The sequence below is a fragment of the Pelobates fuscus genome, chromosome 1, assembly GCF_036172605.1.
Source record: "Pelobates fuscus isolate aPelFus1 chromosome 1, aPelFus1.pri, whole genome shotgun sequence".
Taxonomy (NCBI): Eukaryota; Metazoa; Chordata; class Amphibia; order Anura; family Pelobatidae; genus Pelobates; species Pelobates fuscus.
The window spans coordinates 75,189,202-75,204,895 of NC_086317.1; the positions used below are offsets into that span (position 1 = coordinate 75,189,202).

General features: G+C 42.2%; 1 protein-coding gene across 5 annotated transcripts in view; it reads right to left on the reverse strand.

Annotated features, from left to right (window-relative positions):
• Window positions 1-418: 418 nt before the first annotated feature.
• RAP1GAP2 (RAP1 GTPase activating protein 2) overlaps window positions 419-15,694 on the reverse strand; it is a 684,483-nt gene continuing 669,207 nt past the window's right edge. For 4 of the 5 annotated variants that reach the window (XM_063449836.1, XM_063449818.1, XM_063449809.1 and 1 more), the window contains 4 exons: window positions 13,626-13,743; window positions 12,848-12,965; window positions 11,978-12,060; window positions 419-658 (listed from right to left, as the gene is read on the reverse strand). In XM_063449836.1, coding sequence (XP_063305906.1) covers window positions 656-658; window positions 11,978-12,060; window positions 12,848-12,965; window positions 13,626-13,743 — 322 coding nt within the window. In that variant the 3' untranslated portion in view covers window positions 419-655. The remainder of the gene's footprint in view (window positions 659-11,977; window positions 12,061-12,847; window positions 12,966-13,625; window positions 13,744-15,694) is intronic. The other variant, XM_063449826.1, reaches the window with a different exon arrangement.

Sequence of the window (15,694 nt, forward strand, 5' to 3'; positions counted from 1 at the left end):
CAGTACAGTTTAAACATTCAGGTCGATTTTTATGTGCGTGTGCATTGAATGTACAAGAAGCAAAAAATATCGCAAAATTATCCATCCATGTTTAGAATGGCTCCATCTTCTGCATGGCATCATCACAGTATCACAGGAATAATAAAGGAATCTGGGTAAGCTATACGAAGATCTTCAGGTTTGGGCAGATGATAAAGGCAGTATCAATGTATCAAACACCAGGCACCATTTTCAGATGGAATGTACTTACTATGGTGAGATACCATATTGTCAGTGATTTTATCGTATCCACCCATTCAAAATTGATGAAGAAGTTGGCACAATGTGATCAGGTAGGTTGAATAAAATGATCACACGTACAAAGATAGGTTAAAAAAAAACTACTTCTTTGCTTTTCGTTTTAAGAAAAAATAATAAATAAAATTCTGCTGTTGGACAGAAAATATTAAAAGAACATAAAATCTGCTCACAATACAAGTCTCACTGGACATGGGGAGTGCATTAAAACAGCAGTTCCTTCTTCATTCTTTTTTGGGAATGGCCTGATCACAAATTGTATCCATTAATGCAACACGGCAGTATCTATTAATGGAGTGAATGTACCCTTGCCGGTCAGTTTTGAAGACAGGAAACCTCTTTCAACCAAAAATTCAGTTCACTGCAAAGACAAAAGAAAATCACAGGAGTTTAGGGATGCTAAATTTTGTAATTACACATCATATGTCTACAGAAAGAAACTAGTGGCATCATACATAAATTGTGCCACCCCCATATAATAGAAAGGCCTATTTAATCCAGTACACAAAAATATCTAAACATATGCACATATACCTGTGAGATTTAATATAGACATATATAAAGTTATGGTGCTGAGTTAGGAAAACAATAAATGAGAAGGGGCATAAATACATAAAAAGGGTATCAGTTCGCAAAACAAAAATATAATCTTGCCTCTTTATAAATCAAAGACCCCTCCTTGCCTAATTTGTACAATTTTAAGTATCTGTTTTAAAGAAGGGTGTTATTAAACTAGATAGAATGCACAGGTGGACTACAAAATTAATTAGGGGAATGGAAGATACATGTTGTGAAGAAAGGCTTAAACAAATTAACTTGTTTGCTTTGAAAAAAAAAAGGAGATTCAGACGGGATATAAAACATTATACAAATATATACAGGACCAGTTTACTTGCAATCTGTTCATTAATAAGAGGTACAAAGGACACAAGGGTCACCTACTTAGACTTGAAGAGAGTAGATTTCACATACAGCAGAGAAAAGTGTTATTTACAGTATGAGCAATAAAGTAGAGTAATTCACCCCTGATTAATTTGCCAGGGGACCCTCCATGTTTCCAGTAGTGAGTAACTTTTTTTTTTTTTTTTTTGTCAATCTGTTTTTTTATTGAAGGCATATGGGATAGGTTACAGAAGAGAAAACAAGGATAATGTTCTAGTAGGTTACAGCTTCGGATAAATACAACAGTATTGTGTCACATTTCCAAATTAGCATTGCCTCTTTTTTTTTTTTTAAAGTAAAGTATGAGTGTGAATTTATGCAAAACCGTAGCAAATAAGGGTTAGTAAAAATGACATATCCTATGTCCAAGTTAACATTAGTCGCTTTAACATTAGTCGCTTTAACAATAGTCGCTTTAACAATAGTCGCTTTAACAATAGTCGCTTTAACAATAGTCGCTTTAACAATAGTCGCTTTAACAATAGTCGCTTTAACAATAGTCGCTTTAACAATAGTCGCTTTAACAATAGTCGCTTTAACAATAGTCGCTTTAACAATAGTCGCTTTAACAATAGTCGCTTTAACATAAGTCGCTTTAAACAGCATATGTCTGGAATCATTAGTGGCTAAGCTTTGCATGGTCGTAGACATGTTGTTAAAGCTATGAAAGTAAGTAAAGCCTGAGGCTAATTGGTAGTGAAAACATGCTAGACTCTCTTATTAAACAATATTGTTGTCTAGAAAACAGCATGGAATGAGTTTTAGGAATTATAACGTGCTTGGTCAACTATTCTGAGTTCATGCAAGGAACAGCACAATAAGTATAGTTGTTAAGGTATGTCTAATGCTTTCCTATTCTTATGTAGGATATATAATCAGAAGAGGGACAAAGAGGAAAACATAAGATGCAGGCTAGGGTATCTGATTATGTGGCTTTGACGGGTGAAAATTAAACAAGTGTTTCATAGAATACAAGATATACAAATTTAAATAACTTTGTTAGGCTAGCTGACTGCAACAGGTAGGACAAATACAGTGTAACCACCAGTACCGAGTATCATCTAGGGAGCCAAACACGCTTTAAGTAGTATGGCCAAAAAGAGGGGTGCAAGACAGCCCAGCACACGTAAAAAGCACCCTCTGGTGGAGTATCCAGCACTGTGCACCAAGGACACGTCTCCCTGGGTGGCTGGCATGAGTCCACAATAGTCCTCCTCATCCGATGCCCCGCAAAGGGAGGCTGCTGGGACCAGCCGGTGAGTAGCTGGAGGCAGGTGCAGGACAAAAGTGGGGCTCGCTGACATATCCGGAGGACAGTTCCCGGAGGGGGTTAAATGTGACAACCCTCCAGCCCTGGGCTGTGGGGAGGGCCTGCATCAGTGTCCCACGGGCCTGGGTACTCACAGTTGAGGCCAGGTCCGTCTCTGGCGGGATACGGCAATGACGCTTGGTGGGTCGCTGCTTGCGGCGAGTCTTCCGCCTCCGTGGGTGATGCGTAGGGGGATTAACCCCGGCGGCTCTCGGCCCAGGTGGGCTCAATACTGGGTGTGTTGCCGCTTGTTGGGTGTTTGTGCCCGAGGGTGGCGCACGAACCTCCTCGCCGCTCTTCCTCCGTCCCTTCACTCTGCTTCGGGTTGCTGCCTTGTTTCGAGCCTCCAGTTGTGCCCAGAAACGGGCGAAGATTGCGTCTAGTCCCCTGTTCCCTTGCTTGTGTGGTCCGCGTGCTCTGGGTTTCACCCGTCTCCTCCGCCTCTCGTCGGAGTGTGTCTCATGAGCCTGCCGGCTGATCGAGCTTGGTGCTTGGCGGGGAGGGTGAGGTGGGTCAGGTGGCAGTTTCGCGGTTCGCGGACCGCTCTCGAGCCTCTTCCAGAAGGCTGTGAGTAGCCTGTCAAGGCGGACCTCTAGCGGCTCCAGTAGCTCCCGTGTGATGGGGGTCCGTGTGGGGTCCGCCATCTTGTCCCCAGCTGCACAAGGTGTCAGTCGTTTTCGGGTTGCCCCGTTGTCGTTTGGCAGCAGGTGATGGGTAGCTGGGACCGGGATAACCCCCGCCGGTCCATAGGGGGGGGAACGTGGGCCCAGTCTCTTCCTGTAAGCCGGCGTTGGCGGCGGGGGAGCGGCCGCCTCCTCCACGCCTGCCATGCTTGTAGGCCTCAGGTTGCGTTGCTGGGTGTTCTGTAGTCGGTGCCTGATATTTGGCACCAACTCGTAGCCCTTGTCAGCAGCTCTTTGTCGGTGGCCCATTTGACGAGTTTTGGAGTCGATTTAAGGCTTTTTATCAGACAGAATTGGCGTTTAGAGCGGGAGCAGCTCTGACCTGCGCCCGCTCGACTTCGCGTCCAGGCCCCGCCCCCCAGTAGTGAGTAACTTTAAATACCTGGCTAGTACCATAGGTACTAGAAACTTGAAATTTATATTTATTTATTTTGAACTAAAACCAAACTCTAACACTTTTGTGAGGTATCAAGAGGTCTACTTATAGTGAACAGTGGACATGACTTCTCCCACTGCCATGCTTATAGGATATGTAAATGTCAATGTATATATTGTCAGGATCGGGTCAGGGATCCAACACGCAGAGTACAAAGAGTAGCAGATACGTATACCGGTCCTTAGAATGGCCGGACTTAACGTATAACTACAATAGAATGGTCAGAGACAAGCCGAGGTCGAGGAAACGAGAGGACAGGTAAGCGAGAGACAAGCCGGGTCAAGGATAACAGAAAGGCAGGAGAATAAATAACAAAGCCGGGTCAGAACCAAAAGACAAGTGAATAACAAAGCACTGTGTGACTAGGCGGACTAGAACCACGACAGGGCAATGAGTGAATGAGAGAACCACCGTTAAGTATCCTGGCTAGGGAGAGAGGACACGCCTCCGGCGAGTCCTGATTCGTCTCCCGAGATTTGAGTGGCAGGATGTTCCGGGTTGGCGTCATGACGTCTACCTCCGGTCCTCCTGTTATAAAAGGAAGTGACTCCCTCGCGGCCGGCGTTAGCAAGACCGAGTGAACCGCGGGAGACCGAGGAGACATGGCGTCCGGACGGATAAACTTCTAAGTCTCTACCTCTCTCAAAGGTAGAGACTCCAGGTACCCTGACAGTACCCCCCCCCTCAGATACGCCCACCGGGCGGAAGGAGCCGGGGCGCGATGGAAAGCGGGAGTGAAATGCCCTGCGAAGACGGGGAGCATGAACATCCTCTTGTGGTACCCAACTCCTCTCCTCAGGACCATATCCCTTCCAGTCAACTAAATATTGTACTCGTCCCCGGGAGACACGAGAATCAATAATGGAGTTAACCTCATATTCCTCCTGACCCTCCACCTGAACAGGGCGCGGAGGGGCGATTGTGGAGGAGAATCTGTTACAGATTAGAGGTTTCAACAATGACACGTGAAAGGAGTTCGGGATGCGTAAAGTAGCTGGAAGAGCTAGACGATATGCCACTGGGTTAATTCGAGTCAAGATCCTGTAGGGACCAATATAACGAGGAGCGAATTTCATGGAAGGAACTTTAAGACGAATATTCCTAGTGCTCAACCACACTCTATCGCCCGGAACAAAATTCGGAGCCGCCCTTCTACGTTTGTCAGCATGTTTCTTTACCAGTACAGAATTGTGTAGAAGAATCTGTCGAGTCTGATCCCACAACTTCCTCAAATTGGCCACATGGACATACAACCGACGGCACTCCTTGGGAAGGAGAAACCGGGGGAAGAATGGATGGATGAAAGCCATAGTTCATGAAGAAGGGACTTGAATGCGTGGAGTCACAAACGAGATTGTTGTGCGCAAACTCTGCCCAAGGAATCAAACCGACCCAATCGTCCTGGTGTTCGGAAACAAAACAACGTAAGTATTGCTCAATCTTCTGGTTAGTTCGTTCAGCAGCTCCGTTAGACTGAGGATGATAGGCGGACGAAAAATTCAATTTGATGCCTAATTGAGAACAGAACGACCTCCAAAAACGTGAAACAAATTGGGAGCCTCTATCAGAAGTGATCTCCGAAGGAATCCCATGCAAACGAAAAATCTCTTTAGCAAAGACCTCCGCCAATTCAGGAGAAGTCGGGAGTTTAGGCAAAGGTACGAAATGTGCCATCTTGGTAAACCTATCGACTACGGTGAGGATAACAGTGTGCTTTTTAGAAACAGGCAGATCCACAATAAAGTCCATTGCCACACAGGACCAAGGTTTGTCAGGAATTTCCAGCGGTTGTAGAAGACCACAAGGAAGCGTATGCGGTAGTTTAGTTTTAGTACAGACCACACAAACCCCGATAAAATCCTTAATATCCTTCCGTAACGACGGCCACCAGAAATCCTTGGAGATCAAAGAATACGTCTTGCGAACACCCGGATGACCAGCCACCTTACTCTCGTGAAGACACTGTAAGAGCTCCAATTGAAGTTCAGGGGGAACGAAAAGTCTGGAAGCCGGAGTCAGTCTAGGTGCCAGATGCTGCAAGTTCCTTATCTGATCAGGGAATGAACTTTGAGAGTAGTGTTAGCGATAATGTTACACTTGGGTACTATAGAGGACAAAACCGGCTCAGATACGGCAGCAGGTTCATATTGGCGAGATAAAGCGTCGGCTTTAGAATTCTTAGAACCTGGCCTATATGTGAGTACGTAGTTGAAGTGAGTGAGAAATATGGACCAACGAACCTGTCTAGATGATAGTCGTTTAGCCTCCCCAATATAGGATAAGTTTTTATGATCTGTCAAAATAGTAACAGGATGCAAAGTACCCTCCAATAAATGTCTCCACTCCTTCAAGGCCATTATAACCGCTAGTAGTTCCCTGTCACCAATGTCATATCTGCTTTCAGTACCTGACAATTTTTTGGAAAAGTATCCACAAGGATGTAATGGTTTATCTACACCCAACCTTTGGGACAGAACAGCACCTATCCCTGTCTCAGAAGCGTCAACTTCGAGTAGGAAAGGTAGAGTAGTATCAGGGTGAACTAAAATTGGTGCGGAAGCAAACAGCTCTTTGAGTGTCTTAAAAGCCAGAAGTGCTTCAGTAGACCAATTCTTAGTCTCAGCCCCTTGTTTGGTCATGTTGGTGATAGGAGCAATGATAGAGGAGTATCCCTTAATGAAACGTCTGTAGTAATTAGAGAAACCAATGAATCTCTGGATAGCCTTGAGACCCTTAGGTAAAGGCCACTCTAATATGGATTGGAGCTTCTCCGGATCCATTTCAAACCCCTCCCCAGAAATCACATAACCAAGAAAAGTAGTTTGGGATTGGTCAAAGCTGCATTTCTCTAGTTTGCAGTACAAGCCATGCTGAAGAAGTTTGTGTAAAACCCTTCTGACTTGTCTGTGGTGAGTCTCAATATCCCTGGAATGTATAAGAATATCATCAAGGTATACAATTACACAGTCATCTTGAAACTCCCTAAGAACCTCATTAATAAGGTCCTGAAATACTGCCGGAGCATTGCAGAGACCAAAAGGCATTACAGTATACTCATAGTGCCCATATCGAGTATTGAATGCAGTTTTCCACTCGTCACCGTCGTGGATTCTCACCAAATTATAAGCACCTCTAAGGTCTAACTTAGTGAAAATTTTAGAACTTTTTAATCGATCAAAGAGCTCGGTGATCAAGGGAATCGGATAAACATTTCTGATGGTTATCTTGTTAAGGCCTCGGTAGTCAATGCAAGGTCTTAAAGAACCATCCTTCTTTTTAACAAAAAAGAATCCAGCCCCAGCAGGAGAGGAGGATCTTCTAATGAACCCCTTGTCTAGGTTTTCACGAATATACTCTTCTAGAACTAAGTTTTCATTCGTGGACAAAGGGTATACATGACCCCTGGGGGGCATGGTACCAGAAAGTAAATTAATTTTGCAATCAAAAGGCCTATGTGGTGGTAAGGTATCAGCCTTTCTTTTGTCAAATACTGCCTTCAAATCTTGATACAAGGACGGTATCTGTACTTTGGTAGAGTCAGTAGCGTTATTAAGTGAGTTGACACTACAAAGAGGTGACACTTTCTTTAAACAATTCTCTTGACAATTCTGACCCCATGAAACTATTTCCCCTGATTTCCAATCTATAACGGGGTTATGTCTCTTAAGCCAGGAGTATCCCAGGACTATGGGAACAGAAGGAGATGAAATGAGTAGTAGGGATATTTCCTCCTTGTGTAGAATACCAGTAGTTAAGTAAAGAGGTGTGGTCTCCCGGAAAATCACAGGCTCAACTAAAGGTCTACCATCAATGGCTTCAACAGCCAAGGGTGTCTTCCTTAACTGGGATGGGATAGTGTGTTTGGTGAGAAACTTTTGGTCGATAAAATTCTCAGCAGCGCCGGAGTCTATCAATGCCATAGTTTCTAAAGTTCCCTTCTCCCAAGTTAAAGAGACCGGTAATAGGAGTCTATGTTCTTGGTAGTTATGAGTAGAGGACAAAATCGAAACACCCAAGGTCTGTCCTCTAGAGGAACTTAGGTGCGAGCGTTTCCCGGACGGCTGGGACAGCTCAAACGTACATGACCTCTGGACCCACAATACATACACAGTCCCTCTCTTCTCCTGTACTGTCTCTCCTCCTCTGAGAGACGAGTAAGGCCTAACTGCATAGGTTCTGAAACCTGTGGATCTTTGGTTTCAGAAATTTGAAACGATGGTGCTAATCTAGGGGAAGATTTAGCGGTTCTATCTCGAGTATTCTGTCTCTCCCTTAGACGTTCGTCAATCCGAGAGATAAAGGAAATTAAGTCCTCCAGGTTCTCGGGAAGCTCTCTTGTCGCTACCTCATCAAGTATTACATCAGATAAACCATTTAAGAATACGTCTATATAGGCCTGTTCATTCCATTTTACCTCTGCCGCCAAAGACCTGAACTCTAGTGCATAATCCACAAGTGTTTGGTTGTCTTGTCTAAGGCGCAACAGTAATCTGGCTGCATTGGCCTTCCTGCCAGGAGGGTCAAAAGTTCTTTTAAAAGCAGCTACAAAGGAATTATAATTATAGACTAATGGATTATCATTCTCCCACAACGGATTAGCCCATCTCAGAGCTTTCTCAATGAGTAAGGTAATAATAAATCCCACCTTTGCCCTATCAGTAGGGTATGAACGAGGCTGTAGCTCGAAATGAATACTGATCTGGTTCAAAAAGCCACGACACCTCTCAGGAGTACCAGCATAACGTACAGGTGGGGTAACTCGGGAAGAAGCACCTACAGTAGCTACCTCTAACCCCGAACCCACAGAAGAAGCAGAAGTATTACGCCTCTCCTCAGGTGGATTAATAGGGCGAGACAGCAGCGCCTGTAGTGCTAGAGCCATCTGATCCATCCTATGATCCATGGCGTCAAACCTAGGATCAGGAGAACCAAGCTGACAATTTGTACCTGCAGGATCCATGGCCCTGTCGTAATGTCAGGATCGGGTCAGGGATCCAACACGCAGAGTACAAAGAGTAGCAGATACGTATACCGGTCCTTAGAATGGCCGGACTTAACGTATAACTACAATAGAATGGTCAGAGACAAGCCGAGGTCGAGGAAACGAGAGGACAGGTAAGCGAGAGACAAGCCGGGTCAAGGATAACAGAAAGGCAGGAGAATAAATAACAAAGCCGGGTCAGAACCAAAAGACAAGTGAATAACAAAGCACTGTGTGACTAGGCGGACTAGAACCACGACAGGGCAATGAGTGAATGAGAGAACCACCGTTAAGTATCCTGGCTAGGGAGAGAGGACACGCCTCCGGCGAGTCCTGATTCGTCTCCCGAGATTTGAGTGGCAGGATGTTCCGGGTTGGCGTCATGACGTCTACCTCCGGTCCTCCTGTTATAAAAGGAAGTGACTCCCTCGCGGCCGGCGTTAGCAAGACCGAGTGAACCGCGGGAGACCGAGGAGACATGGCGTCCGGACGGATAAACTTCTAAGTCTCTACCTCTCTCAAAGGTAGAGACTCCAGGTACCCTGACATATATAAAGTGGTGGAGTTTATGCAATCATAAATTTTCTGTTACGAAAATACATTTAAAAGTCATGGGACTGGGAAGTCATGGGCCTGCCAGTAGATGGCAGTAATGACAGGACCATAAATCTTGGATTCAGCGTGTGATGTCTAACCACCTGAAGGCATTCAAGCACCAACTTGGCAGTGGTGATATTGCATGAAGGAAATGTTAAGCTGCTAAAGATTGGTAAATAAAGCTGTTGCCATTCCCCTACAACAAATAGATTGTGTCTGTAATCTGTAGGTGTGTAATGAGCCAGTGCTAAGTGTATACAAAAATTAAAAATTCTAAGAATAGCAAATTTATCCAAAACATTATAGTCTTTAAATTTTATTTCTCTAATTGAACTGTTTTCTTCCCCATAAAAATCATACACCACTAGATTGATCCGCAGTACAAATGATAATGGATAATGGTTTGTTAGGAAGTTAGAGGCTGAGCTATATAAATAGGCAGCCATCTTAGTAAAACCACTTTCCTACCTGGCTGAGTTTGACCCTCCCTCCCTGGAGTTGGTTTGCTGGGTTGTCCCGTTCTATCACAGCAGCGGGATAGTAAACTGAAGGCTAGGAAAATAGACTCTTCTTTATGCTGGTTTTGAAAGAGTTAATATGGTTCTTGGTAAGTTTGGTAAGTTTCAAGCTTGTCGGTGGCTCAGAACCTGGTGGATGTAGCGATATCCGGGTATACCCCTACCATGGCTATTCAAAACATCAGCACTTTCATTTTATCTTCATGTTGGTAAAATATTGTTATATGTTTATGTTTTTCTGATATGGGTCATTGCCTTTTATAACTGTGGGGGGATACGGATGTGGTATAGCGGGGTTGGTGGCAATGACTTTATTCAATGTTAATTTATTACGATTATATATTTTAATAAAAAGCTGTGGACAAATTTGACCGATATACTCTTAGTGTCTGTGTCTTATTGGGTTAGGAATGTGGGGCTTTTATATCCTGGGTTGGGGGGGTTTCACGATGTTGATACACAATATCAAAGGGTTCCACGGGAAAAATCAATTGGGAACCCATGGTTTAGAGGAAGGCATTTCGGGTAAACCAAAATAATGCAAAAATGTCCATACTAAAGTACTGTAAAATATGTACATAATATAAATATACACTGATAGGCACATTTGTTTGTGGTGTCATGGGCAGACCTCCAAATTCTGAATCAAACAACACTGTTTGTCCACTGTGCATCTATTAGTGTACTGCAAATTATATTCATAAAAATTATGTATATAATTTGCTGTACATTGATTGGTGCTTTTTTATGTCATTTGGTTCACAAGTCAAGTGAGAAAAAAAATAACCAATAGAGGAGGAAAAGGAGGAGTTCTCTGTTCTGCCTCAGTTTGTCCATGTTTATGTTATATACATCTTGGAGTTTTTTCCAGTTATGCCCGACCACTCCAAGGTTTGATAAGACCTCTCACTGTTCCTATACTTCTTTCACATGAGGAATTCTTTAACATCTGAATGTATAATGTTGCACAAGAATTACTGGCCACACAATCCAAAGTAGTGGTTCAGATCCGATAGCCAGCAGAGTAACTAAAGGGATTACATAGTGTACTAATGCCACTAGCCTCAAAGTCACAAGTGAAAAGACGTATCTGAATTTCCTGTTGACCCAGGTTGGCTAGCATATTGATTTTGGTACAAAACATGCGCAGGAACTAAAGAAATATATACAGTGGTGTATTATCCTGGTTCTGTGCTGCCCTAGGCATGACAATACTCAGGCACCCCCCCCACCCCCACCTTCCCCTACCCCCGTTTCCCTGCCTTCTTAATACACACACACACATTCACTGACAAACACATATACATTAGCTAACAGACATACACACTCACTAACAGACACGCATACACTCTCACTAACAGACACACACAAACTAACACATACACACACACACTAACAGACACACACTCACTCACTCACTAACAGACACACACTCACTAACATACACACACACACACTCACTCACTAACAGACACACACACTCACTAACAGACACAAACTCACTCACTAACAGACACACACACACACACACACTCACTAACAGACACACACACACTCATTAACAGACACACACACTAACAGACACACACATACTCACTAACAGACACACACACACATTAACACACTCACATTTTTTTTAAAGTCAATCCCCCCTCTTTACCTTTGGGAATGCTGGGGGAGGGGGGTTCTCCCTTTCCATGGGGTCAAGTGGGGCTGCTGGGCTGCAGGGTGGCCGGCTGATTGCAGCCGGCGAGGGAGCACTGATCCTCCTGTTCAGCTCCCTCGAGCACCGCAGAGTTATGCCGGGAGCCGGAATATGACGTCATATTCCAGCTCCCGGCATCACTCTGCAGTACGTAAGGGAGCTGAGAGCTCCCTATCACAATGTTTTCAATGTTTCAGCGAACAAAGTGCCACACATCTACCTCTATAACATTAATGTGGCTCACAATTTTGTTGCACCAAGCTTTTATCAGTCGTACAAAGGAACAAAATGGCTTAATATATGTTCTAGTTTTAGCTTATTACAGTATTAGAAGAATTTCATTTTGCCCATGAATGGTAACAATATGCAATGCCCTAGCTCTCACTTAGTGACTTGTGTATGGCAGACCCACCACACAATTAACACACTTGACACCTATGCAATTAAAGAGGGAATGACAATTGTCGCCTAGGTTAGATGGCTTTATCACCAGCAAAGGATTTACTTACTGTACTTGAGCTGGAACTTGACTGGCTGAGTTTATCAAAACGAAATTTGAGGTTGGATCTTGGGGAATTTCTACTCTTTACATCTGTGAGAAGGAAAGATGATCAGACTTCTGCTTGAATTGCACTTTATGGTTGTCTTTCATGTTGATTACTAATACTACGAATCTATAATGTCTTACTACACTTGGCACCAGTTCAATTATCACAAGTGTTTAATGTGCCTTATTAAAATTAGATGTTTTGCAAGACACAAGTGCTTTTTTTAACATAATAGATTATATCAGCAGGTTAGAGCAGTGTTAACATCACTGCCTTAGACCTGGGAAACCTAGATTTAAATCCTGGTCAAATCACCTCACCAGTATTTGTTATCGGTCAAGACACTTAACGATATATATCTGCCTACCTCAGATCCTTGTTTGTAAGCTTGTTTGAACAGGGCCGTCTTCAACTCTAAATATCCCCTTGCTATCATTGTAAAGTGTTATAATATTTGTTGGTGCTATTTAATGCTAATAAATATATTATCTTCTCTTCAGCCACAATTATTTTGAATTTGTCAGATTTCACTGCCTAGGTGAGTTTTCCCAATAAAAAAAATAAAATATTTTTTTTTACAATTTTTAGTAGATTGGTTAAGCTTTGCAAATATATCAGCTAAATGTGAGCTAAACGAAAAGGTTGTGTCTCTGGTCAGAACATAGAGAAATTACTGCTTATATGAATATACCGAATAATGATTTGTACGTTGGTAAATTGTGCCCCTGGCATTTGTACCTAAAAGAGGCCAAGATATATTTCATTCACACGCATTCACTTTTACTTTTATTCAAAACTCTCCAGCTTTATTGAAATATAACAAAACCGCACCTGTGGGGCTCCTGCTCATGATTACAGGAGTGGATGGTGTATTGTTCTCATTGCTAGGCGACGGACTGTAGACAAACACTTCCTGTTTGAATGGTGATGCGGTCAATGGTTGGCTGCCCTGTGTAAAAAGCATATAAATGCAATTTTAGGGTTAAGAAATACATAAACAATGTTCAGTATAATTGTACAACATTTTATTGTAATTTTGTTTAAAAATAAGTTTTGAGTAAATATGTCTTTGGAAGATATGCACTTAATTAAAAAAAAATTTAGGAATTGCAAAACAACCTCTAACTTGATCTGTATGTGGTCAGAAATTGAGACCAATTTAAAAAAAAATGGTCCTATTATTTTCTCACATCAAGAGTGTCATTGAGTAGGTAAATGTAATGACAAAAGGTAATGAAGTGAGTGGGTTGTCCCCCCCTGCCAACTATGTCATATTATTGGTGACTGAATAAAAATGTGTACTTTTTAGGGTTGTAGCAAATGAGACGCCTAACATTATTAGATCATGATATAATATTTTAATTTTTTATTTATTTTTTATTTTGCATTCCATAATTAATATAATTATAGAGATATATACTGTTAATTTATTTACAAACATTTGTTTGACAATATATTTTGGTTAATCTAATAAACTAAGAACAGTGAAGAATCAATTAGGATTTTTGAATCTGCAAATTGTAAGTTAAAACATCAGTCTTTAATAATTCCTAGTTTAATGAATAAAACCATTTATTTAAATCACTATTTGTAATCATTAAATACATACCCCACTCTCATATTCATCTAATGCCTCACTCTCCCCAGCAGTACTGCTAAAACTGCTAGTGCTGGATGATGAACGGGAGATATTGGAGCGCCCATTTTCTTTTAGTTTGATAAAAGGTCTGGAAGAGATAGAATATACACAACATTTATCAATGTCAATTGGCAGCTTGTGTTTTAGGCCACCTTGTTTATAATCAAAAATATTACTTACTTCTCATGTCTTTTTATTTCTCAAAATGTTCTAGATTTCTACTCCCAATTATTACTCTCTATTAAATGTATTCATTCAATAGTGGACTGTGATTAGTGATGCAAATAATCCTGACCCCAAAATTTTGCCAATGGAGTTTTGCCAATCACCAATATCACCAAAATCCTATCTTCTTGGCCCTACTACCCTCTCCTAGCACAGGGATAGGCAACCTATGGCAAGTGTGCCATGCACCGCACTCGAGGTTTCTTTGCACGGCACACAAGGCTGCTATAGCCAAACAGGCTCTGGCCTATCAGGAGTCCCAGTGAAACTTCAGATATCTGCTAATACGAAAAGGTGGTGAAGGACAATCCTCAATTTATGCATTGCAGCACGTAGAGGAAGTGACCTCAGATCACTTCCTCCCTGCACTTGTGAATGGGAATCCACACTGTAGTAGAGCAGCCGGCAGCTGCTATTGCAGCTCCTTTCCTTGACCTGTACCTGGCCAGGTTGGTCCCCACTGGAATCTAGGGAAGCCACCCACACTGCAAGATATACACAAAGCTGCAGAATAACCCTCCCCTCATACAAATAATACGAACAGCCCTCAAACAAACATACACACAATCCGCACAAACATACACCACTAACAATCCACATACATGCACACAACCAAACATGCAGTGTCTCACATGCAATACCCCGAACAGCCCGACAAATACACACACTACCAAACACACAATGTGACATATCCATCCACACACACAATTCCACAAGCAGCCCCCATAAACAGTCGACATTTCTAGGTATCATACACAATACCACAAACTACTCTCGAACATATACAATATATTAGCTCATATACACACAAATACAACGATACAAGGCAACTGCAGTATAAATAGCACAAGCAGAATATGGCAACATGCACACCTCAATTTAAAATAAAATAAGACCGGCACGCTATGGGACATTATAATCCTATTTCGGCACAGTGCTGCTAAAAGGTTGCCTACCCCTGTCCTAGCATTAAGGTAGAATCTTCTCCTTTGGATGCTGGTAAAAGGCTGAGGGTATCAGCTGATCTCTCAATCTTTTACTGCCGGGGGATTGGGAGAAATTCTTTAGAATGGTAGAAAGTCAGAATTGTAGTATACATCATATAATACAATTGAAGAATGGGTCACTGAGGTAATTGAAGACTGTGTAGACATGCTGCTGTCAACATTTGGATTCCAGACAAATAAATTTAAGAAAAAGTGACTTAAACAGACTAACTGTTCTCTGAAATGTAGCAGTTACAACTAACACATGGGAATTGCAAAGCGGATTTAATGAAACAAGGTTAGGCAATACAGATTTCGGTTTTTGGTTTCTTCAATAGAGATATATGTTGCCCAGCTCTAAAATTCAGGTGACCTATAGTTTTATACTACAAGGGTAACACACACATTGTTATTGCTATTTATATAGCACTAATGTAAAATAATATATATTATAATATAATATAAAATGCATATAAAGGTTCACATGTCATCACCTACAGTTGAAATTTTTATTACAGTGAGGTAGATAGACCACATTCATTCAAGGCCAAGGTATCTTATTCAGCTTCTGGCAGATTTAAAACCCTAATCCAGTTTTTCCCAAACCAGTTCTTGAGACCCTCCAACAGTCCAGGTTTTCTCAGTATCTCCATTGGAATAAAACAGGGAAACACATAAATCATGGACTGTTGGTAGGCCATCATGACTGGTTTTGGAACCACTGCCTTAGGCAAACCCCTTAAGGACACATGACGGAAATATTCCATCATGATTCCCTTTTATTCCAAATGTTGTGTCCTTAAGGGGTTAAACAAAAGTTCACTGACT